General features: G+C 41.8%; 1 protein-coding gene across 1 annotated transcript in view; it reads right to left on the bottom strand.

The window, feature by feature from the left end:
- LOC126235643 (odorant receptor Or2-like) overlaps positions 1-27107 on the bottom strand; it is an 82538-nt gene extending 55431 nt beyond the window's left edge. The window contains exons 1-2 of the mRNA XM_049944357.1: positions 26330-27107; positions 24118-24217 (exon numbers count right to left, since the gene is read on the bottom strand). Of these exons, the coding sequence (XP_049800314.1) occupies positions 24118-24217; positions 26330-26970 (741 nt within the window). The 5' untranslated portion in view covers positions 26971-27107. The remainder of the gene's footprint in view (positions 1-24117; positions 24218-26329) is intronic.
- Positions 27108-27394: the final 287 nt, after the last annotated feature.

The following is a 27394-nucleotide window of genomic DNA, read 5'->3' as shown; positions in this document are numbered from 1 at the left end:
CAGAGATCGGCCGCGAGTGAAATGGTTGTTGACTGGAGTGGGGCAAGCCGGAAACGTGGCGGGCGAGGAGTGAGCGGTGGGCCGCAGAACTGGCACTGGTGCCTTGCCCGAGCAGTGTCAGAGCTTCAACGGAAAACGTGGTAACTGCACGTGTGCCGATGTGAGCACGGCGAAGGCGACGTTTCAAAGGAGCTGTTATTGCACTGTGCCTCTGCTGAAGAAGCCTCCTGGAACTGTTGATCGCTGTTGTCACGGTCTATCTCTTGTGAAATACCAAGTACTAGTTGTGGTTCGGAGACGAGATGCTCAATTTAATACTGGTCACTCCTTTGCAATGCGTCAAAAACTTTTGTCATCTTCTGCTAATAATGTTAACTTACACGCTAGCACACAGTCAAGACTATAAGAAACTATGCACCATCTATCACTATTTTCCAGCAAGCAGGGAGGGATGGGAGGGATGCTGCCTTTGTGTGATACGATGGATGCTATGCTGCTATGTGCATCTATGCTTAGTCGACAGTCTCACCTTGATGTGTTTTGCTTGTTGGAACAAGCCCTGAAGCGCTCTCGTCGACAAGTCTCAACTTGCTGACTAATCACTTTTCCCTGTTGGAAAATGTCACAAACTGTAGGAACAAGTCTCAACTTGTTTAGTCAGCTACTTATTGGGTTATTTTTTACAATTTCGCCTAATAATGGTGCTGTATGTGCACAACTGTTACTATTTTGTCGTAAGATAGTGATGTCTGGGGCAAATTTCAACAGTTTTACTGTAACATTTTGATGTATGAGGCAATTTGTTACACTTCTGCTGTAACATGATGTATAGAGCAATTTTTTTTACAATTTTGCTATTACATGGTGATGTATTTGGCAATTTTGCACAATACTGCTTTAAAGTGGCGACGTATCAGGCAATGTGCGACAATTTTGCTGCAAAATTTCGATTTATGAACCGAAGTACCACGTAGCTTCCACAGTGTGATAGTGTAAGATAGCATTATTAGCAGAAGTTGACAAATGTTTTGTACAACAAGATAAAGTTAATACCCTAGTGGAGCCATTATAAATTTTGGTTGATCTGGAAAAGTAGTTGGAAAAGTAGTAGTAACAACTGCTGTTCATTGAGCTATTTCATCAAAGTGTCCCGTAGTTTCGAATGTGAGATAATAGCAGTCACCCTATAAGCTAACTGTAATTGCCCCAACTGCATTCAGTGTGATGATAGTCACCATAGTTGGGGTGACTGCAGTCATTGCTTAACTGTAACATTGTGGTTTATGGGGTAATTTGTTACAATTTTGCTCTAACATGGTGATATATGGAGCAATTTCTTACAAGTTTTGCTGTAACATGGCAATATGGGCGAATGTGTTACAATTTTGCTGTAACATGGCGGTGGGGGGAGGGGGGGGGTGGTGAAGTGTCACATAGTCTGCATTGTGCATTAACAGAAATTAGCACTATCAGCAGAAGGTGACAAATGTTTTGTACTATGTAATAAAGTTTTTACCTAGCTTGGGGGGGAGTCACTATAATAATTATCTGACTTTGATATCGATAAAAAACTTGTTTGGTCCTTTAAAATGTAGTACAGTGGTCAATTTGTTCTCATTGACTAGTGCATCATAAACTCTAAGTTAGATGAGCAGTAGTGTTATGTGTGTTTTGTAATGCTATAGAGCAAATCTTTACATTTTTTGATCAACAATACAGATAACTTCTGAATTCTTTAAAGTGTGGTAAAAAGATTGAAATAAGTTCATTGATAAATGTGGTTTAACCTGTAAGTAGTGCCTCCACTCAAGCAACGCATATCTTTTTAAAAATCGTATGGAATACTCAAGTTATGACAGCACTGAAAATTACACACAAGTTTGTGTAAGCTGGTACCACAGACCTTAAGCTACTGTTGCATGTTATTAGGCATGCAGCAATGCTATCTTAAATCCAATAGTTGGTCTTACAGCCTGTTTATCGGCACATCGTCTGTGATGCGAGAATTTCAGAACCACTCTTAAATAAAATCACCGAAGCGTACTTCTTAGGCTTACAGAGGCCACCGGTATAACACCTGTCGAAGCTATACTGGTAATACTAAGAATCTGGTTCTTCGGCAAAAAATGGTTCAAATGACTAAGCGCTATTGGACTTAACATGTGAGGTCATCAGTCCCCTAACTAACCTAAGGACATCACACACATCCATGGCCAAGACAGGATTCGAACCTGCGACCGCATCAGTAGCTTCTTCGACATTCGGTATGATATTGAGCAGTGTGCTATTGTGCTGTTAACTCTAGGCAGACTTAACTGTGTGCAAATGATTGCAGTGGTAAATAACATTAACAAAATTCAACTCCATATGAATGGCAGCGCGACTGGAGCAATAGGACCATCGGTTCATGTGTGTATAACTTTTTTCCAAGCGTTAAGGACAGATTATGAGCATACCTAAACAACCTGACTAAGGGATGGTACACTTTATGACTGGACGTGGTACTTAACCTGTCTACTTACAAATATTGGGAGACAGGCAACAGCTGTCTACAATCGCTGAGAAACTGGGATGCCTGAATAAGTAGCGCTCCAATGTAATTTACAACATCTATAAAGGAGGAGGTGAGTGGACGATTTGAATTGGTTAAGATAACCAATGGATGGAAGTTACTTTAATGTACTGGCAACAGAATATCAAGAGCCTTTTATTTTATAACGGGGAGCAAATGGAAACTGATGATGAAGTACGGCCTAATATACCTGGTAACGAAATCGATCAATGTCAGTGACGTTTGGAGCATATCCATAGAATAACATCAGAAGCAGGACAACCTTACAAAGTAGTTCAGTCATGGAACAGTAAAGGGGAAGCCTCATCAGAGGGAAGGAGATGGTAATGAATCAGAATGGGATGCTAATGAGTAGGCTAATTAATGATGTAATGTGTTCAATTAGAGTGTGTAGCAAAGCAAATGGTAATGCGCAGGCTCAAGTGCTGCTGAGCCATGCAGGATTATTTTTGCAGTAATTTATCTTAAGGATAAACTGAAATGTAATATATTGTATGGTACATACTTTTGAGTAATTCCAAGTCTGTAGATTACCACTGTAACAGTTTAGGGACAGAGGGTCATGGCAGTGGGTTTCCCCTTACTTTCACGTCACTATTCCTGCTTCCTTTCGTAACTAATTTTTTTCTGTTAATATAGCTACAGAGTTCAGTTATATATTTTAATATTACGTATTCATTATCAAACTGAAACGTATATTATTTAACATCTTGCCTCAAAGTAAAACTGCGAAGTCCGATGTGTAGCAATAGATAAATATAAATAGTAGTTCTACATGTGTTTTGTACTCGAAATAATCATGTTTCTACGTAAATAATAGAGACAGTTGTATTTTGATGCAAATCTCAATTTTTGTCAGCAATGAGAGAGCTGTTATTATACTCCTGTATATGATAAGCAAAATGTGTGTTTTTTATTCAAAAACTTTATGGATTTTGATAAATAGTTGTATTTCGTTGTACAGATCATATTTTTGAGACACTAAACTTTCCTCTTTGTGTGAAACCTTATCCATTATTGTCTTTGACAATACTGTGTTGTGTTTAAATTTCGTATTTGCAGCATTACACAGTTATGCTTGTGTATTATAAAAACAGACAGTTTAAGTTATACAAAACATTAAAGATTTCATAAAGCAAGATTTGTTACTCTAAAATGTCAGAAAATCCTGCGCCAGACGATAAATATGCTACCACAGTTATGTTAACGATGAAACGTAATAAAAAAGGATTCATTAGCGTGAGTTCATAACGTCAATCACGGCATTCTTTCTCCATAAAATGGTGCCTGGCCACTTCCTGTACTACCAGCAACATACACAGGCGCCGACTCCATGGGGCCTGAGGGGGCCCAAGCCCCCTCTAAACTTCGTTTGGGGGTTGGAGCCCCCCAATAATTTAAGAAAATTAGTAATTATATTATGGCGCGTAAAATCACAAAATTATGTTGGAATTTTTTTATTTTCCTTGTTTGAGGATAGTTACCTTTTAAAATACATTCAGTAATGAGTTAAAACAAATAATTATTATGGTAGTAAGCAGGTTAACTGAAAACGAGTGGTGTGAATTATGATAATTTATGGTGCTGCAGGCACACTTAGAATTTGTCCCGGTGCGCGAATCCTCGGGTAAAGTCTGGCGCCGGTGGGCCAGCCGGCCAGCGCTGCGGCCGCGGCGACATCAAAAGGACTGGAGCAGAAGCGCCCGGAACACTCCGCAATCGCATCGCCTTCACGCTTTGGGGCATTACGGTGCCACGGCTATATAAAGCCCACGGTGCTGTCGCAGTCATTCAGTGTAGACAGTTTCATTCGGTGCATGCTGCAGACGTGTTTAGTGTTCTGAACTTTAGTGCCTAGTGAACTATTTCAGATGACTTGTTTTATTCGTTTACTTTAGTCTCTTACTGTATTGTGAATTAAGTTTGCAATGGATAAATTTGTTAGCAAAAAAGGTGCACTTGGACGTTGATGACACTGCAGGTCAACCTCCAACAATTACTGCGTCGTCAATTGCTTCGTCGTCTTCAGGCGAGAACCGATCACAGCCGAAACCTGGACAATCCGGTAAGGGAAGATCGTTTCAGAAGCCTTGGTTGATCAAATCTACATGGCTAGAGTATGAAGCATCTACCGAAAAAGTTTTTGAAAAACCTACAAAGAGGTAGATGCTAAAAATCTATTACAATTTTCTTAAAATAAATGCATTTACTTCTGTACGGTTTTCTAACTGGAAAAAGGCTTTGGAAAAATTCAGTCTTCATGAAAATACGTTCACGCAAAAAGAAGGTGTTCCGAAACTAAATTCTATCACCAATCGAAGTGTGGCCTCCCAATTGGTTCAAATGGCTCTGAGCACTAAGGGACTTAACTGCTGATGTCATCAGTCCCCTAGAACTTAGAACTACCTAAACCTAACTAACCTAAGGACATCACACACATCCATGCCCGAGGCAGCATTCGAACCTGCGACCGTAGCGGTCGCTCGGTTCCAGACTGTAGCGCCTAGAACCGCTCGGCCACTCTGGCCGGCGGCCTCCCAATTGAATGAACAGTTAGATAATGATACAAAGAAAGGCCGTTTAGCTTTTGAGACAATTTTTACTACCGTGCAATTTCTATGCCGACAAGGACTAGCAATTAGAGGGCACGAAGATGTAAACTCAAATTTTTTCCAATTGTTGGAACTCTGAAAGAATGACACAACTGAGTTTAAAGATTGGTCAGAGCGTTCGGGGCAGAAGTGGACGTCCTACGATTTTCAAAACGAGATCATTGATCTACTTGGAAAGTCTGTGTTGAGTAAGGTATTGGCTTAAATCAAGAAGACTAAACATTTTTCTATTGTGGTTGACGAAACAAGTGATTCTTCGATTCACGAACACATGCCATTTTGTATTGGTACTGTCGATGAAGACTTTATTGGCTTATACGATATATACATCTTTAACATATTGCAGCGTGTCAGCAACTGTGAAATGTACAGCAAATAAACAATTTTTTCAGCCTTCAGTTGCAAGGTAATTTTACTCGTTTACCTAGGTTTCGATTCCAGTAATGGAATCTTCTTCAGAACCTATAAATTAAACCACATACGGACATATATTACTCACTAAAATGCATTATCTGTCTAATGATTGAATATTAAAGAAATTGTGATACTTACAAAAAATTAAATTATTTTGTGAGCCAAACACTGGCCATGTCACAGATTAAAAATTGAAACAATAAAGACGCATAATCATAAGATTATGTCAGTCACAATTAAAACCATTAAGGCGAACGTAGACGGAGCTACGCCGGCCAGAAATCAGGACCACACGAAAGCGGCTCGAAAACTAGGCGTTGTGAGCAGTTACGCGGCGAGGCTCGGCCGCGGCCAAGCGCATGCGCAAGCGCAAGCGCAGGGGCGAGAGACAAACTGTCTCAAAATTACTTAGAGCAAATATACATATAAACAAAATGTGACAAAGCCGTCCTACAATTGGATAAACCTATCTATTGGTATAGCAACATTAACAATTTACCTGAGAACAAACTACAAAGCCAAGGTATAATTTTTTTTTTAAATATTATTGTAAGAGGGCGTAGCCCCCCGACAGTAACTAAAAATTAGTGTCAAAACCATGCGTGCTAAGCATAAAATGTCTAACATAAAAACGCCTTAGCAACTATGTGTCATTACCAAGCATATAACGAAAAACACACATGTACATTCGCATTATAATAAAGAGACAAAGCAGATAGATAAACAGCATCGGCCATTCGAGGCGGACTGTTGGTCAACTCCACTGGAGTAAAGGTTGAAATCCTTCGAAATAACTTCTATTTTTTGCTTATACGATACCCCCAACACCGAATCACAAACTCTGTTTAGTATTTTAAAAGACTTTTTGCTTGATTTGTCAATGGATAACTTAAGAGATCAGTGCTATGATGGTGCCTCGAATCTGAGAGGTAAGTTCAAAGGCCTAAAAAAAGTTAGTTTTGGATATACAACCAAACGCACGTTATATGTACTCCACTGCTCACAGATTAGACTTGGCAGTTGTAGACAGTCTCCGCCATCTTACGTCTATGACGGATATGGCTTGACCAAGGACTTAACAAACACTGTAAGGGAATCCAACATAGGGGTGGGACTTTTCAGAAACATACGCTGTGAGAGCGCCAACGACCAAGCTGGTCTACGACCCCTTTGTCCGACTCGATGGACAATGCGAGTTTCTAGTATCTTGAGAATATCGAAAAACTTTGAAGAACTTATAGAGTTTTTTGAAACATTTTCTGCAGAGGACAAAACAGAGGCAGGTTGCAAATGTGCAGGCTACCTTGAGTCAATGTTACAATTCAAGACTTATTTCTGTTGACGTCTTTATTGCCATGCAATGAACCCTGTAGAGGATGTCAATGAAAAAATTCAATGCCCTCATCTAAGTGTTGCTAATTTGGCAAAAAAAATAAAAAAAAATGAGGTCTTGATTTGTATATTGAATGGAAGGCGTGACAGTTTTGAACACTTTTCGGAATTGTGTTTAAAAGCAAAACCTTCAGAAGTTGATGATCCTTCACTTCCTCAGAATCGAAGTATACCAAAGAAGTATGAAAACAACGTAGCCAGAACACCGCACACTTTCGAAACCCCAAAGGAATACCAGAAAGCTATTTACACTGAAGTTTGTGAAATGGTGCAATCTTGCATTACTGAGCGGTTTGCTTCAACTGGACTTACACACATCATTGCAGTTGAACAAGAGTGCTTGCTTTTAGTAAACAGAGGTGAAACAAATTTGGAAAAATCGACTGCGTTTTTCAAAAATAACCTAGACGTTGAGAGACTGCGCTTACACTTCATTATGTTAGCCGATATCGCTAATAAAATACAACTGGTCTTAAAAAACATGCGTGATGTAAGAAAGTACATTACACAAGAGCCTGCAGTTGGAAAAATGTTATGTGAAGTAGTGAAGTGCATTAAGCTTCTCCAAGTAGTTCCAATCACGACAGCAACAGCAGAACGGTCATTTAGCGCCCTTAGACGTCTGAAGTCATATCTCCGATCAACAATGGGACAGAAGTGATTGAACAACTTGGCTGTTCTTCATGCCCACCGAGTTGTTTTGCATGAACTGGATATCCGACCAGTCATCAACGACTTCATATTCAGTAATGCAGTCAAATGGTCGACATTTATACCTTTCTAAAGACACTCTAGCCGTAATAATAGCATTTAGAGCAATATTAAAAAGCTTAATAAAGAAGAATTAAATACATACATAATGTTAAATTTTCAGTTTCGAAATATTAGTGCTAGTTTATAACTGTATTACTATATTACTATAGTACTGTATTAGTTATTTTCAAATACTTAAATACTTTTAGGGTGTAAGATCACATTAAAACCAGCTATTTACATACTTTTTGACTGAAAGTATACAGTATTAACTTTATTAACTGTATTAAAGCCTAAACTTTGAGATACTGTTTTTATTTAATGAACCCTTATTCAAAGTTAGCTATTTCACTTATTAATTAAAGCGCTATTACTTACGACAACAATATTTTATCTTTTATTCCTTTAGTGTTAGTTTTGTATTTATTTAAAAATAATTCAGTCTTTTCAGAGCTATAATTCACTGCTCTGTAATAGTCTATAAGCATGATTATTACTGTAAATTAAATTAGCTTTTTACGAAAATACCGTGCGCGTTTGTGTTTTGTTTCTTTTTTCAAAGCCAAAAATTGTGTCAAGCTTGTCGAGTTTCCCAGAGCGTCGAGTTATTGAGAGTCCAGTTTTCGGGGTTCTAATGTTGATAATATGACTCTAAAATGATTAAAAAATTTTGAAACTCACTATTTTTCATCTAAAATTTAGAAAATTTCCCGGGGCAAGACCCCCAGTATGCCCCCCCCCCCCAATATTTTTTATAAGTCGGCGCCCCCTGGTAACATAGCCTTACTTAGACCTAAGAGGAACTTCCAACTCCCTGCTAAGCAAGTCATTTTAGGAGAGCCATTTGATTTGTACAGTTATAGAACAATTTAGATATAACAATACTGTAAGTTACTTGCGCAAATGTAACAGTCAGCCAACAGGTTCCACACAACTTTTTTGTTGTTGTAAAAGTCAAGTGCAACCGGCTGGCTGACTATTACGTTTTTATATATTTGCATATACGGTTGGTGAGCGCACAACCGAAAAATGTTTAAAATTTTAAGATTTTTACCTGTAAGTTACTCCCTTTACATATTTTCATAGATATTTTAGGCGTGAAAACATTATTGTGACATTTGACGTAATACTGTGTTAGCGCTGTTGACGTATTTTTGTAAACATTTTAAATGCAGGAGTACCATACGTTACATCCTTTAAGTATTTTGACAGACATTTTCGATGTGCTAATAACGCTGATGTCACCGTTGTGTGTCTGCAGATGTATTTTTCTGTAAATTCATAGCGTCATTTAGGCCTAGCAGAATCTGTCAAATTTGACTGTTCTAACTCTGTAATAACATAGACATAACTATCAAGTGTGTTTACATATTTTTTGCATAATAAATACAGTTTGGACACGGAAATATTTAATATGGGGGTCCATTGCACCTTACACAAAGTGAGGTGCAGTAAGTGAACTATGCTCGTTCAAAGTGCTGATCTACCAGCAACTTAAGACATGGAAATGACGTTGAAATAAATATTGTGTGTGTGTGTGTGTGTGTGTGTGTGTGTGTGCGTGTGTCTATGTGTGGCGCAGAATTTTAAGTACAGTATTTGACACAAATACTTTTATTAAATAACACAGAGCTGGAAACATTGGAGCCTACACCAGTATTGTCAATGTCTTTACACGTTTTTCTAAAATAATCGAATACTTTTGAACATCATCCAAAATTCAGGTTGTTCTGATACCGTGTACATGGCGAAGACTGCATCTACATACTGATTGGCCTGTTTAGTTTTAATGGACGTTAAAACACTGGGCTGTGATTGGCTTTTTTTTTTTTTTTTTTTTTTTTTTTTTTTTTTTTTTTTTTTTTTTTTTTAATACTGAGCTGTGATTGAATTAGAGAGCAGGGGAGGGGTAGCGTTAGGGGAGAGAAGAAGGAGCGGAGAAGGATAGAGTATCAGGAGAGAGGTGGCAGGGTATGATGATATACATCAAAGATCAAAGACCACATTTCACTCCTACTGAGATTCTTTGGCTGGCATGCTTACATGGCCAGAATTTGACATCCACTTTAGACAGACAAAACTGGTTGCTCAAGTGCTCTCTTCGGTGACGGGTTTCCAGTTGTTGCTGATTGAATTAGCCATGCGTTTCTGCCTTTCATTTTGCGGGACCTGGTTGAGGTCACGTCGCCCTACATGGTCTTCTGTCATATGGTTGTGAAGCGTAGGGTCGCTCTAAATGTATCGGTTGAGCAGTACATATCAGAGGCGGCTGGCCGGGTGGCTGAGTGCGTACACGTTTCATTTTAGATTAGGCGACTCTCCTTCTAGTCTAGATAACGATAGCTCTAAGAGGCCCAAAAATATGAGTGTAAGATCTAAGGAAATGTCCTCTAACGGCGGATGTATGGAAATCATAGTGAATAACTAACGAAGCTTTCGCGAAAAGTGTCAGATTCTAAGCGGTCCTAAAAAGCGATAAAGATCATATAAAACTCGATTGGGAAGACTGGTTAAAAAATGAAATTGACAGCAGCGATATTTTTTGGGATAATTTCAGCACGTAACAAAAAGATATGCTAATGAGGAACGGAGATAGTGTATCTGTCGCCTTAGACAGTAACTCAGTTCCAACGAAATACAAACTGAAACTGCGTCCGAGATTGTCTAGGCAAAACTTAATACCAAGAGTGAGCGTAAACTTGTATTCAAAGCCTTCTATTGACCACTCGACTCACCTCAGGACGTAACCGAATGTTTCAGAGAAAATTTGAGTTCACTAATATTTAAGTTCCCCAATCACACTAATCACCACTGTAGGAGACTTTAATAATCCATCAGTCAACTGGCAAAATTCAGTTTTGTAAATGGTGAGCGTGACAAGACTATCTGCAAAGACGAAACATTACCAAATGCGTTCTCTGAGAACAGATTTTTGGAAGCCCAGTAATGATGTAAACGAACTGGAAGTAACGACAACAGACAGATCTATCATCTTTGAGAAAATGTAGTGAGTGACCATAAGGTAGTTGTAGCAACAATAATTAAGCAAGTACAAAGGACAACTAAAAAAAATTAGGATTTATATCTTCAGAAAATTGGATAAAGAGGCAGTAGTATCGTATCTCGATAAAGAATTCAAAATGTTTAGCTCTAGAGAGGACACTGTCAATGAATTTTAGCTCTACTTTAGAAGAATAGGTGAACATGCTCTTGATAGACATGCACGAACAGAACAGTTCATGATGGGAGAGTCCTCTATGACATCCAGTCACTGTAAACATACTTCTAAAGAAACAGGGATTGCTACGTAATAGCTGCAACACGTGACATAGAGCTATAGATTGGGAGGTGTTGAATGAAACAAGTTTAGCTCTGAAAAGTCTTCAACGACTGCTGTAGCAGAATGTTATCGAAATTCGTCTTGCAAAACCCAAAGAAGTTCTGGTCATATGCAAAGGCTGTTAAGTAACACTAAAATTAGTGTATAGACACTCAAGAACGATACAGGGGCTGAAACTGAGGGCAGCAAAGTGGAAGTAGAAATGCTGTACTACATTTTCAACTGTTTCTTACAAAGTCTAGGTTTATTGCTCCAGTTTCATTCTCGAAACTCTGGAAATATGAGCGATATAGATGTTACTGTCAGTGGTGTTAGGAAGCAGCTGAAATCGCCAAATAAGAACAAGGGTATAGGGTCGAACAGAATGCCTACCACATTCCATACCAAATCTCCGAGTTAGTCCCTCTTTTAACCATAATGTACTTTATTTCCCTCCAACAAAAAGAACTGTGCTCCGTAGCTGAAAAGAAGCAGAGTTCGCGCTCATTTACAAGAACGGTAGGAGAAGTTGTTTGGTTGGTTAATCCGGGGCAGGGGACCAAACAGCGAGGTCATCGGTTCGATCGGATTAGGGAAGGGAGTCAGCCGAGCCATTTCAAGGAGCCATACCGGCACTTTCCGGAAGCGATTCACGGAAATCACGGAAACGTAAATCAGGATGGCTGGACACGGGTTTGAACCGTCGTCCTCCCGAATGTGAGTCCAGTGTGCTGACCACTGCACCACCTCGCTCGATGTATCACAAGTGATCCAAAAAACTACAGTCTAATAGCCTTGACGTTAATTTGTTATAGAATTTCAGAAAATATTCTGAGCTCAAATATAATCAGGTATCTCGAACAGAATGACCTCCTCCATGTCAGCCAACATGGATTCCGAAAAATATCTATCATGTGAAACCCAACTCACACTTGTCTTGCATGACGTCCTGAAAGCCGTGGATCAAGGCAACCAGGAAGATGCAAAATTTCTCGAGTTCCGAAAACTGTGTAACTCAGTGCCACACCTACGCTTAAGTACGATCGTATGGGGTACTAAGCGAAATTTGTGACTGAGCTGAGGACACAGAATGTTATCTTTTGTGGAGACAGATGTAGAAGTAACATCAAGTGTATCCCAGGGAAGTGCGCTGAGGCGTTTGTGGTTCATGTTGTATATTAACGACCTTGCAGACAATATTAACAGTTACCTCAAACTTTTCGCAGGTGATACAGGTATCTGTAATGAAATACTGTGTGAAACAATACTCAGTCACATGTTGATAAGATTTCATAGTGATTCATGGACATTTAATCGAAACAATCTGAACAGCATTACCAGCAATTACCCTAATTTTTATTGCTTTAGCGAAGATCGGAAAACAGCTTTAAACGTTCAGAAATGTAAAATTTTGCAGTTCAAAAACAAAAAAGAAACAACAAAAAATATTATACTATGCGGCGAGATTCACAAGTCAAAATTGGAATCTGTCAGACCATACAAATACGTGAGCGTGACAATTTGCAGAGATATGAAGTGAAATGATCACATAGGATCAGTTAGTTTTTTGCTCAAGTGAATGGGACCCACACCAAACAGGACACAGAGGGATATTTAACGTAAACATAGGAGGGCAGCACGATTAGTCACAGGTGTGGCTGACCAGTAGGAGAGTGTCACTGACATGCTGAAGAAACTGAACTGGCAGAGACTTGAAGAAAGACGCTAACTATTCCGAGAAATCCCGCTTACAGAATTTCAAGAATAACCTTCAAATGATGACACTTGGAGTGTATTATACAATCCCCTATATATCACTCCCATAGAGATTGTAAGGGCAAGATTAGATTAATTAAAGCACACAGAGAGGAATTTAAACCGTCATTCTTCCCATGTTCTATATGTGAATGGAACAGGAAGATGCTCTAACAGCTTGTTGTAGAGTGGCAGAGATGGGCAAGATAGTTTATTAAAAGTGTCCAAATTCAAAATACAAATAATTATTTTTTTTTCTATATCAGATGTAAATACAAAATGGTTTGAAATAAAAGCATTTAAATACAAAATGCAAAATACGTATTTTCAAAATATATTTATTCAAATAAAATACCTCTAGTTAGTGAACATTTTAACGCCAATTTTCACTGATTTTAACAGCAATAATTGTTCAAATATTTCATCTGCCATGTTTAGTTCATGTGGCCTCATTACTATCCCCCCAAAAGAAAATAGTCGTTCAACAGGAGCAGGTCTTGGCACTTATGGAAACAAATTTTACACTTGGTTATCTGTTCAAGGAATCTAAACCATTGCCATTAACTTTTCACTACTGTAGTGTTTCCAGATCTACTGTAGTGTTTCCACTATCACTGGCTACAGAAGAATCAGGGTCATCGACAAACAGGTAATGAGATTCACTGTCTTTTTTATCAGAATGCTGCAAGTTCTTCCCATCTTCTTCGTTTCCTTGTTCTTCTTGCTTCATCTTCTGCGCTTCTGAAATAATTCTTTAACGTATTCTCTGTTAGCCTGTGGTAGCCGTTTCAATCTGAAAAAAGGATAAGATATGTAAGCTAATATGCCACCCTTTGTTTTTGCTTCCTCTAATTTATACATTATCTCAAAACGCCTACTAAGACTTTCTTTAATAACCGCTATCAGCACACCACAGTACGTAGGTTTATCCATTTCCAAGCTGTTTAGCATTCTTCGCATTTTCATTAGTTCTGGCAAAGGACATCCATCGTATGTATCTTGACCCCTTCTAAATTTCTGATAGCATCAGAAATAGATGTTTAACAGCTCATCTATTCATTAATAAATTGTATTTTAATTTCTTTAAAAGTTGCTTATCCGAGTTTCCTTAATGTTTCATTTAGAGTAGCCCCGAGTGAATAGAATTACGGTATGAATTCCATCGTGTGGAACACAGATGAGTAGGGCATTTTCCAATTAGTTCCAAATAGGTTTCACAAGTTTTAGGAAACCTTGAAAACATATTCCAAAATGATTGACACTTTGACCTGGCTGCATCATAAACATTTTTGCATAAATTTCTTTGAGATTTGGCCATATACATACCTCTTGAAGTTATAAATGTAATGTGTAACCTCACTCTCTTGCTCATTCAATTCCTTTGACGTTATCAGATGATTTCGCTACGTTTAACATTAAACAAATCGTGTTGGTAAACATACAACGTGCACTCAAGTCTTGCTGCCTTTTCTGATAATTAGGGACGTGGCCATATTCACGTGACAGGTATGCTTTTGGCACTTAATGCAGCATCTGTATTCGCCATAGAACTAGTTTTGTTTTTAAAAAACTACTCACTAAATGAATGAAAACTATGAAGTATGAAATAAAAAAGTTCAAGAGGAGCATTTTACATTTTACAAATTATCTATATTTTAAGTATTTAAAAAAATAGGAAATGCTTTTTGAGAAAACGTATTTCAAATACAAAATAAAAATAGGTATTTTGCATTTGCATTTCAAGTACATGTATTTCACATAATTCACATCTCTGTACAGTGGAAAGTATCCTTTGTCATGCACTTCACCGTGGTCTGCATAGTATGGATGTAGATGTAGATGTTGATTCATGCAGAGCTGTAGAGTTGCAAGTGTCAACCGTAAAGCAGATTTACTTTGTCATTCTGTTGTTCCCAAGTCATTTCTTTTGTTGCCATCATTTTTCAGGCTACCCTGATTCCAGTTTTACACTGAATTTAGACCAGGTGATGTCTTTTTTTAGTTATAATTGCCACTGGTCTGTCTCGAATACTCCATTGCAAATCGCTGATGCATGCTGTTTCCGTAACTTTATCCTGCTGTGACCACACGTGTTCTGTGGTAAACTTAAGGACAGTAACTATGATGCTACAGTATTGGTTAGTATGATTTTCAATAACTTACCAGACCTCACACAGTATACGACTGCGAGTATTTACTGTTTTCTTATTTCTACCCTCATCCAACCTCCCAGCGCGTTCACGTGGATTAAGGTTCAGACAGTTCCGGTTAAAGCTAATGAATAAGGTGCTAAACACCAGGCTCTGTTAACAGCATTACATCCACATCTGTACTCTGCACACCACTGTGAAGTACGTAGCAGAGGATACATTCCATTGTACCAGTTATTAGGGCATTTTGCCGTGACGTTCGCCTATGGAATGTGGGACTAAAGTAAGAGAAATACAAAATTTCTTTCTGTAAATAGTATAATATTTTATTAACAAATTATTAACTAGGATGTGGCGGATGAAAATTAGTATGTTCAGAAGGGCAATATAATCCTGGCTGAAAGAGAAAGCTTCATACACCGTTAAAGAGTTTTTAAATAGTAATATAAGTGATCCATTAATTGCGAAACAACATCTTTATCAGTTATTCTTGAGAGTGTGTGTATAGCAATTAAGAATAGTGTAGTTAAATTTCGCCAATGTACAATATGTTTAACTGACAAGTGTCCATCCCTGTATCAGCACGTTCTTGTGCATTTATGCATGCCAAACACAGCCTGTATTTTAAAAGGTATGAGACATATGTATGTAACTATTTACGATCGCTTATGAAGCTTGACAGCTACCTACGGGTTGGTAATTAAATAAAGAATGATCGCTTAAGCTCATCTGTGCGCAGTGAAACTAATCCAATCTTGTTTTCGCTATCGTCATTTAAAGTTGGTTCTTGAAACTTTATACGTGCGCTGGTTCATCTTCAGGTTCGTTAACTTGATATTTGAGCTGTGTTTGTTATATAATCTTGATGATCTTTTCTATGCAGGGGCATAATAATGTATGTACTTCATCATTTAGTTTTTACGCTACAAGAGTGATTGCTTTTACTATTTGACAGGATTCTAATATTTTACAGGCGTTTTACTTGACTTCAACATATGTTCGGTAGGACATAAGACTTTTATGTTTACAACATTATTTTTAATATACTTCTTCTGACTGTATTACTTTAAAAAAAGTATAACAAAACTGCACAGAATTACAATCACCACTCGATTAATAGCTCATTGTCCAACGATTGTAAACCTCTCTGTGACATTATGATATGCTTCATCTTATTCTCAGTCTGTCTATGGCTGCTTGTTCTTTGACACAGACTTGTGACCTCATGTATTGCACTTGTAACCTGACTAACAGTACCGTACTTGTTGTTGCTGTAGTCAGTGCTAGAGTCCTGTGTACCTGGTTCTTACATTTTTCAACTCATGCGATGTTCATGTCATACTTGAAAAACATGAATGCGACGTGATGTGCTAATTGTAATTCGATTTCGAAGTTCACTATTTAATGTTTCCTTTTATGCGTACAACATCGTGATAATCGTCTTACATCTGAAAAATGTCGTAAATAAATTGACCTACAAGACAGCATGTGCTCATCACGACTTTCAACAAATACATTGATGCTTTTAGCTCTTGCCTGAAGAAAATGTTTGTTTTACGGGATAGTTTGCTTCCGACGTTATGCGTCTACCAGTTCTTTCTTCGCCGTGTCTGTGAGCTTTCGCAAGGGTCAAACAAACCTCTGAGCATTGGTGCTGGCCTTCTATGTACAATTTCGATGTCGCCCATATAGTGTGAGTCGTACTTTCTTGACCAATACCGGGTTGCACGAGCGTTCTGTCCGTAGTCTCCTTTGCAGACTAACTGAATTTTTCTAGTATCCTACAAATGAACTGAAGTTTTCCACCTGATTTACCTGTGAGTGAACTTTAAGCTATGGTCCATTTTACATCCCTGCAAACTATTACACCAAGGTATTTGTATGAGTTGACTGATTCCAGCTGAATCTGTAGTGATAAGACACTACGCTTCTTCGTCCACAATTTTACATTTCTGAACATCCAAAGCAAGTAGCCACTCTTTGCGTCGCTTTCAAATCTTACCAACATCTGGGTATGTGTGTTTCTTTTTTCGGACAGCAAATCATTGTAGACAACTGCATGATCTACGAAAGGTCGGAAGTTATTATTAATATTGTCTGCAAGGTCTTACTGATAAAAATACGTGGGTGTAAGAGTTTTTAAGAGTTATGAAATGGAATACTCACATAGACTCAGTAGTAAGTAAAGCAGTGGGCAGACTTCGTTTCATTGGTAGAATACTATAAGAACGTAATCAGTCTAGAAAGGAGATTGCTTACAAAACATTGGTGCAACTCATCCTAGAATATTGTTCAATTTGTATGGCCCATACTAAATAGGACTCCTTCATTCTTCTTTTGACCTTATTTCGTCTCTTCACGGGGTCGGCATATTATTCTACATTTGTCAGTGTCACTGGTGGAGGGTGGTCCGATACCCTTCCTATATATCGTTCCCATCCCCCTCCCCCCAACTGTCTGCGTCTAGTGTTATCCCAAGTGAAAGTGTGAGAACATTTCCGAAATATTTCAAATCGTGTAGCTGAGGCAGGACGTGCACATCAGTCTGGTATTAACGTAGTCGCCCGAAAGACACATCCAGGCTGGCCGGCACTTTCTCTCTCTCGGGTGGATTCGTTCTGCGGTGGCGCATCTCCTCGAATCCCGGAAAGGAGTGTTAATGCGTGCGGTTATCCGGGCAGGTATCAGATAAAATACTGTACCTGACAAAAAAAGTGAAGCACCTAGAAGACATGGTCGAATGTAAATGTAACTTCGAACATGTACACACAATCGGCGAGTATGTAAGAGATTAGAATCGCTATTCTCTCTGGCAGAGAGACACTATCAGAGTGTGTTGGTGTTGTTTCTATTTAGAGTTGTTACGAGGTATGGTAGGGTTTATATGGGGCGTGGACAGCGTGAGATGACAGATCACCGTAAAGAACACGGAGATGCCGCGTACTCTTGTGGGACAGCGTTACTAGCGTCTGACAGATTTTGAAAGGGGTCCCGTTGTGGATGCTCATTTGATCGCCTTGTCACTTCGTGCAGTGTCCGGATTCGTGATCTTTTGAATGTGACAGTGGCCCGATGTCGGAGTGTATGGGAACGTGAGACCCCAAGCGTACTCGTCGTCAAGGTTCCATACCCGCTCCTGCCATCCGACAACAAGTAATGGACGCCCTGTAAGACTCTGTGTTATTCCACGCAACTGGTCATAGACAATCAGCAGCAGGACTAAGGAATTGCTCTCCCATGAGTAAGCTGCCGCTAACACCACTAGAGAAATGTCTACGTTTGGAGTGCTGCTAAGACCGGGAGGAATGAACAGCTAATGAATGTCGTCTCATTTTGTTCAGCCATGAACCACAGTTCTGCAGCCACGGATGAACATCGTTGGCAAGTACGGCGGCGACCTTGAAATAACGAGACTGATCATACTGTTTGATGTTCTGAGAAGAATTAAGATAAATCTAGGTCAAAGATTTGTGAATCAGAAAGATCGGTGACGTACATAATGCTTCTTGGGGCACTTAGTAGGCTTATCAGACGTACAAGTAGGACTGGAGAGGCGCATCTGCCAACCGTGAACCTGTCCATCAGAGCAGGGGTGTCAAGTGATGTCGGCAAAGCAGCTGAGTGCAGATCGTCACCTTGCCCTCACTGAGTGGAGAAGCCTTCGTTTATTAGCTACCTATCCCTTAAGGTGCAAGCACCTCAAGGTGCATCCGCCACGGTGCTCGAGGCTATACCCTCGCCTAATTCCCAAACATCTAAAAATGAACCAGATCAACTGGGGGGTGGGAGAGGGGGGGGGGGGTCGAAGACGGGAAAAGGGATGGAATGCCAGGTCGCACCAAACTACTACACTTTTGAGTTGCACATAAATACTGAGAGGTTCCGACAGCTTCAGCAGCAAACCTCAGGAAGAACTGTGGTTAACGATTACTTATGAAATGCCAGGTTTGTAGTGAGTGAGTAGATAAAAAGAAACAGCTGGTAAACCTTGCCCCATGCTGAAATTCCGCTAAGGCAGGCATGTAATTCATGCAGTTTTCTCCATACAATATACTGCAAAAATACAGTTGCCTCTAGAAGGAATATAATGAGAATTCTGGCCCACAGAATGATGCTCACACCCAGGTTGCCTCTATGCAGGTTAGGGGGCGAGGGGAGCATGGGTGAACGGCAATGGAGTTGGCACAAGCGCACATGCACACGCAGATAAGCGCACTCACGCCCACCCACCCACCCACCCACACACACACACACACACACACACACACACACACAGAGAGAGAAAGAGAGAGAGAGAGAGAGAGAGAGATATTTTGCTCATCCAGTCACCACCCAGTACTTGTACCGACTGGTGCAAGATACAGTGGACTCTCAAATGAAGTGCCACGTCTCTCTCTCTCTCTCACACACACACACACAAAACACACTGTCACTTCTAATCTGCAAGACAAATTATAGGGAAAAGAACTCCAGTGAGTATGTGAAAGGCTTGCTGTACTTCTAAGAGTCTCAGGAGTGGTAATGTCTTTGAAAAAGGTTTCACACGAAACTTCCTGGTAGATTAAAACTGTATGCCACACTGAGAGTCGAGATCGGGACCTTTGCCTTTGCGAGCAAGTGCTTTACCGACTGAGTTACCCAAGCACGACTCACGACCCGTCCTCACAGCTTTAAGCCCCCCAGTACTTCGTGTCCTACCTTGGTAGAGCAGTGCCCCGCGAAAGGCAAACGTCCCGAGTTCGAGTCTCGGCACAGCTCACAGTTTTAATCTGCCGGTAAGTTCCATATCACCGCACACTCCGTTGCAGGGTGAAAATTTCATTCTGAAAGGTTTCACTCTTCTTTGTACCACAAACGAAATTTCGATCTCTGACCCATGGATGCACTAAAATTAATATAGCACTTTTAAGTTACCAAAAAGTACCTGTATTGTTAAATATGTAAAGATGTGTTTTATAACAGTACAATGCACATGTGACTCGCATTATTGGCACTAGTGGTGTAAGTTACAGGTTGAGGTACACTTGGCGTCCAGAATACAACGATGGCTCGATCTTTGTATCCACTTGGTGCAAGACACAATGGGCCCTCAAATTAAGTGCCGCATTGTTACTTCGACGTGTGATATAGGTAAGAAACGGTGCATGCAACGCTTTCAACTACTCATCTTCGGTTGCTTTCCATATGCGTACGGAACAGGGCATGTGATGCTTTCAGCTATCCACTTTACGCTACTTTTCAGAAACGAGGTTTGGTATTCTTTAAATTACCTAGTTTCAGCTAATTTTTAGCGTCACCACAACCAATAGAATACATACATTTAAAAGTAATTCGGTTGCAAATGCTGTAAAATTAAAGTTATGTATGGAAACTCCGTATGAATGTGGAGGAGCAGGTATAAAAGAAACGTATACTGAGATCTGTCATCATTTTGTTATTTTTATTCTACAGCTCCATACAGATAAGAAGCCAGGGTTGACATGCTTTCAACTAACCACTTTCAACTATTTACGAAATCATATACACTCCTGGAAACTGAAATAAGAACACCGTGAATTCATTGTCCCAGGAAGGGGAAACTTTATTGACACATTCCTGGGGTCAGATACATCACATGATCACACTGACAGAACCACAGGCACATAGACACAGGCAACAGAGCATGCACAATGTCGGCACTAGTACAGTGTATATCCACCTTTCGCAGCAATGCAGGCTGCTATTCTCCCATGGAGACGATCGTAGAGATGCTGGATGTAGTCCTGTGGAACGGCTTGCCATGCCATTTCCACCTGGCGCCTCAGTTGGACCAGCGTTCGTGCTGGACGTGCAGACCGCGTGAGACGACGCTTCATCGAGTCCCAAACATGCTCAATGGGGGACAGATCCGGAGATCTTGCTGGCCAGGGTAGTTGACTTACACCTTCTAGAGCACGTTGGGTGGCACGGGATACATGCGGACGTGCATTGTCCTGTTGGAACACCAAGTTCCCTTGCCGGTCTAGGAATGGTAGAACGATGGGTTCGATGACGGTTTGGATGTACTGTGCACTATTCAGTGTCCCCTCGACGATCACCAGTGGTGTACGGCCAGTGTAGGAGATCGCTCCCCACACCATGATGCCGGGTGTTGGCCCTGTGTGCCTCGGTCGTATGCAGTCCTGATTGTGGCGCTCACCTGCACGGCGCCAAACACGCATACGACCATCATTGGCACCAAGGCAGAAGCGACTCTCATCGCTGAAGACGACACGTCTCCATTCGTCCCTCCATTCACGCCTGTCGCGACACCACTGGAGGCGGGCTGCACTATGTTGGGGCGTGAGCGGAAGACGGCCTAACGGTGTGCGGGACCGTAGCCCAGCTTCATGGAGACGGTTGTGAATGGTCCTCGCCGATACCCCAGGAGCAACAGTGTCCCTAATTTGCTGGGAAGTGGCGGTGCAGTCCCCTACGGCACTGCGTAGGATCCTACGGTCTTGGCGTGCATCCGTGCGTCGCTGCGGTCCGGTCCCAGGTCGACGGGCACGTGCACCTTCCGCCGACCACTGGCGACAACATCGATGTACTGTGGAGACCTCACGCCCCACGTGTTGAGCAATTCGGCAGTACGTCCACCCGGCCTCCCGCATGCCCACTATACGCCCTCGCTCAAAGTCCGTCAACTGCACATACGGTTCACGTCCACGCTGTCGCGGCATGCTACCAGTGTTAAAGACTGCGATGGAGCTCCGTATGCCACGGCAAACTGGCTGACACTGACGGCGGCGGTGCACAAATGCTGCGCAGCTAGCGCCATTCGACGGCCAACACCGCGGTTCCTGGTGTGTCCGCTGTACCGTGCGTGTGATCATTGCTTGTACAGCCCTCTCGCAGTGTCCGGAGCAAGTATGGTGGGTCTGACACACCGGTGTCAATGTGTTCTTTTTTCCATTTCCAGGAGTGTAGATAAGAAACCATGCAACTAACTGAGCCCCGTCGGCTTCCTTTCCATTAGCAAATTTCCCCCCTCGTCCCCATGAGTTTGTAGCCGCGCTGTTTATCTAGGGGGCACGGTGGCGGTGCCGCGGGGAGTCGTGAGGCGGGACTGGGGGCCGGGGGTGTGTGGGCGACCGCGTCCTCCCCCTTCAGTGTCAAGGGGGTTCGAATTTGTGACGAGGCGTACTCACTCTGGTCTTCGGGAAGTTTACGTGTGCACCACGGTTTTGTGGGGTCCGACCCCTTCTTAGCCTAGGGCTCACTCAGTCAAGTCTTCCTGACTTGATTAATTTGCCACGTGGTAATCAAGTCGCGCATGGGACTGATTCATAGCCGCCGAATTAAGCCCCCTTATTGATTTTTCGCCTAGTGTGGAGTTTGGCTTCGAGAAACCCACTTCCTATCTGAAAGCATAGCTCGAACCTCTGCAACTGAGCGTAATTGTCCCGGCAGTATTAAGACTCTCACTGCCTCGCCTGTCTCGTTCCCAATTCCTCTGTAAATCGGAGATGAGCCGAGTTGATTTGCAAATTTGTGGCTGTTTCAGTTTCTTAGTACATGGTCTGCAGTACTTCTGGAATTATTTTTCTATTCTGATATCTTATTTTGTGACACCCATAGTCTGTGTGTGCGTGTGTGTGTACTGCGACACATTTTCTCAGCCTGAGCCATCGCGCTGAGCGGCGTAACTGCGGCAGTTGTTGAGGCCGCAGCGGTGGACAGCGAGGTGTGCCGCTTTATGGGACTCTTGGACCACAGTGCCTTCGCAGCTGTGCTTCTACACGCCACGCCGGCCTGCGCCATCTTCGCCGAGGAGGTCTTTGTAATCTAGTAACTCTTTCATGTACTCGTAAGTGTTGTTTTCTTCATTCCTAAGCGGTCAGTGGAGGTCGCCGGTCGCTAATTTATGCAATTGTCTAACCGATTGTTTTGCCCTCTTAAGTTTGTGTAAAAATCGATCATTTGACTCTATTGGCTGGATCCTGCATCTACATGATAATTAAGGTACTGGTGTTTTTCATATTCATACTGAAACTGTATGCACTGTGACGTCAATACGAGTAAATTTATATATTTTAGTAAGACTGTCATTGGTGGTTACGCAGTCACCTTTCGAGAAACCGTCAACTTAGGGCCGTCACCTTATGGCATGCCATGCCACACCAGTGTCTGCCGTCACATCAGAATGGTGATGAGGATTTTTGACCGTGATCATCGTCACAACGAAATGTCGACAAGGATCTTTGAAGATGAGTGATAATTTACATTTCCAGTTGTGGCTACTCCACAGGTTGTACTGGCGGAAGAAAAGCTGGGAAAACGAGTCGAGCTTGGGTAGCTTAGTCGGTAGAGCAGTTGCCTGAAATAGGGAAAGGTCCCAGGTTTGAGTCCCAGTCTGGCAGAAATGTTTAGTCTAGCAGGAAGTTTAAATGATGGGGTGTTTGCCGCTGTATTCCTCTGGGGACAACAAAGACTGCTCCTTGGTCGAGTCATCAAGCTGTTGTGTCACTCTATGGTTGAAGTACAGATAGACTGTCCTGCCTACGCCAGAAAACACCTCCTCAGTTAGCTAAATCCACGAATCCACGTTAGGGTTTGGTTGAAAGACGAAAACCCGTTTTTTGTTTTTCAGATCGGCTAAATTTGGGAGTCTCCAGCCAGAATAGACACAGCATCCGCAACCGGATCCTCCACGAGCTCAAGACCATGTTACCAGGGACGGAGATGAGGCTGCCAGATTCATCTCCATTCTTATGGATGTCAGTGACGCCCACCCAGAGACGTCTCACCCCGCTGAGGTGACCATCGAGGCGGTTTTCCGTGACATCAAGATGGCTCCGCTGTCTCTTCCCTATTTGGATAGGGGTGTTTTATCCTAGAGGCTACGTCTTACCGCAATACAGCGAGGCCCATTGCTTTTTCTACCGAACAGATGTCAAAACTGTGGGAATAATATGTTCACGTCCTGTACTGAGATAGGCGGCGTCAGTGTGGCACAGGTGGCGCCAAAGTCGCTGCACTATTTTCCTACATGCATTAAGTGTGCGCAAAGCAAGTGGACACGTAACCTTCGACACAGCTGTTATTTAAGAGCTTTGAAAGTGCACTTGGGTTTGCTTAAAATAAAATTATATTTAAAGAAAACAGGCCTCATACGTATGTTGTCCTCACCTGAATCTGCTGATATAGACCCATGCAGAGGCAGATCATGTTGGTGGAGAGCTGCACCAACACCATGGTGCTCATGGCGGCCTCCAAGTCGCGCAGGTACCTGCAGCACATGCAACAAAGACTGAACCCTGGCCGATTACATCCCAGACACATTAGCAGACACATTCACATTCATTCAGAGGTTGAACTTATTGAACTCTAAATCTGTATACTCACCCGGAAAGTCCTGTCCAGTCAAGGTGGACACTCACTTATTTATATTAAATTGCAAAAGGTTATATTACTGGGCGCCAAAGACCCATGTCGTAATAACATCAAAAACGAACGACATGAAAATGAAATTCTAGCTGAGCATGGAGTTAGACGATGTTACTGCGTATCTCCAATGTCAATCAACATGTACATTTAGCAAACGGCAACGGAAATCAATGAGAGAGCTGGAAGGAGAATGAAGAAGTTTCAGGGAAAAGAAATGAAAACAGAAGTTCGTAAATGGTATTACAGTTCCGTTGGAGATGGCAAAGAATTTTCAGATAAGTTTAACGGAATAAACTGTTTCAAAAGAGGTTTTAAGACGAATATCAACAAAAGAATAAAAAGGACAATAGAACGTAGCTGAAACGAAACAAGTGATCCTAATGAAAAAATTAGGAAGTGAGACGCAAAAAGTAGTAGATCAAATTTATTTATTTAGGCAGCAAAATAACTGTGACGGACTAATTAGAGCTGATATAAAATTCAGCCTACGAACAAAAAGACAAATATTTCTGAAAAAAGAGATTTGTTAAGATTAAATATAAATTTAAATGCTAGGAATTATTTTCTCTGGTATTTATCTGGAGTGTAGTCTCGTAAGAAATGGAATTGTGGGCGATAAGCAGTTCAGACAAGAAAAAAGTATAAGATTTTTCAAAGTGATGCTACAGAGGAATACTTCAGACTAAATACATTGGTCGAGTAACTGATGACGAGGTAATGACTCAAATTCTAGAAAAAAGATGTGTGTGCACAACCACGCAAAGAAGTGATTGGTACACAGGACACCTACAGAGAAAGCGAGGAATAGTTAATCCGGTTATAGAGGGAAGTAATGGGTAACAAAGTTACATCAATTAATTTATTATTAATAAAATATTATAATAATTGGCGCTAGTGACACGTAATTTAATGAATTAAAGAAGAATAGTAAGTTCAATAAACACTAAGGAAACTTATTGAAATGTTTGTTAATAATCTTGAAAGTAATGACAGAGACAGAACTGTATTACCAGCGCTTTTCGTTTTTATTTCGAACAAGCTGAACATTAAACTGCTTATTATACAATGTGCAATGTTCCAGGTGTACACAGTGTTATAAGACGAGCAGTTCTGTTAGAGATAAGAAAGAATTTGCAAGATAAGTTTAACGGAACTGACTGCTGTTTGAAAATAGATTGTAAGATGAATATCAACAAAAGAATAAATAGGACAATAGAATGTCGCTGAAATTCCAAACACCACTGTAACAATATATATGAAGACAGTAACTTGTTCTCGAAAGAACAGTTACTGTTGATGACCGTGCAGCTTTTCCCTGGAATAAATGAAGACTAACTGACAACCTCAGCTGCCGACAGGTGTTGTTGTTATACCTCGATGTGGACAGCTGAAAATGTGTGCCCCGAAAACATCAAACCGGGTTCGAGTCCCTGTCGGGGCACACATTTTCAGCTGTCCACATCGAGGTATAACAACAACACCTGTCGGTAGCTGAGGTTGTCAGTTAGTCATCATTTACCACTGTAACAGCCGGCCGGTGTGGCCATGCGGTTCTAGGCGCGTCAGTCTGGAACCGCGTGACCGCTACGGTCGCAGGTTCGAATCCTGCCTCGGGCATGGATGTGTGTGATGTCCTTAGGTTAGTTAGGTTTAAGTAGTTCTAAGTTCTAGGGGACTGATGACTACAGATGTTGAGTCCCATAGTGCTCAGAGCCATTTGAACCATTTGAACCACTGTTACATGAGTGAGCACAGCGAGAGCTCCCTCATTAATGTCAACATCAAAACTATAATTCTGGGAAATCTTAACAGTGAGATTCAGTTCAATGCAGGCTAGGTCCCTTCATGATTTGCACGAATGCCGCCATTTGAAATGCATTGTGGAATGTTTTGCTCTTCCATTCCAATCCTATTCCCTTCCATCAACTATGAATCGACCTTCATACAGACTTACTTCGTGATCTTCTGATGGTTCACGATGCAGGTACACAGCTCCGCGTACAGCACTTGCCGCCTCTTAAGACCCACATCGCCAGCCAGGTCCGCGACACTGCCATTGATGACCTGCAGTTCGGACACGCGCTGCCCCAGCAGCTGCAGCAGGGCTGCCACGTGCAGCATGGCCGCCACGAAGAAGCAGTCCAGTCCGATGACGACGGGGACCTGGGTGAGGAGCACAGAGCACTGCAGAGCGTAGAGCACGGCGTACGCGCCGGGCCACAGTGACCAGTCCACTCCCTCGATCTGCACCACCGGCAGCAGCTTGTGGTCGCCGCCGGCCAGCAGCGGCGCCGGCAGCCACAGCAGGATGAGGGTGTAGATGTAGGCAGTCAGCGACACGGTCATCCGGCGGGCCCAGCGGCGTGCGGACTCCAGCTCGGGGCGGTCCCAGTCCTCTGACGCCATCAGATCCAGGTCCTGCACCAGGCGGTAAAAGGACTGCCTCTTGCTGAAGAAGAGCCCCGCCTTGACCATGCCGGAGACGACCTCGAGCAAGTGCATTAGCGTGTGCGATATGCCGTCCACGTCCCCTCTGGCGGTGTAAATGCTGGCCACACCGACGGCGATGTAGGCGATGGCACACAGCTGCACCATCAGTGTGTGCAGCAAGTAGCGGCTTCCCTGTGCATGTGGCCACAGCCCGGCCACTCTCAGGTACAGTATATGACCCGCCAGTGTGCACCTGTTGCCGTGTTGCCCGTCAACCTCCGACCACGGTTTCTGTGACAGATGGAACTAAACAGGACTCCGACAGCGGCTCCACATAGTAACGTGGCGCTGGCAGTTTTACACTAGGCCCATAATTTGTATACATTTCAGTCGCTCTATACTGAAAGAGCTCAATCACAAAATTAGAAAAAATAAGTTATTGCCAGAGTAATACTCCTTGGGACTAACTTAATGTGCTACAATAAAGGGACCTCGGTCCCATACTTATAAACCAAAGAAGAAAATACGTATGTTCCGTAATGCTATGAAGAAAGCGTCGCAGTATGTAACTGAAGTTCTTTGTGTGTTT

The sequence above is a fragment of the Schistocerca nitens genome, chromosome 2 (assembly GCF_023898315.1).
Source record: "Schistocerca nitens isolate TAMUIC-IGC-003100 chromosome 2, iqSchNite1.1, whole genome shotgun sequence".
NCBI lineage: Eukaryota > Metazoa > Arthropoda > Insecta > Orthoptera > Acrididae > Schistocerca > Schistocerca nitens.
Note: the sequence above shows the minus strand (reverse complement) of the source record. Positions and strands in the feature narration are given on the sequence as shown.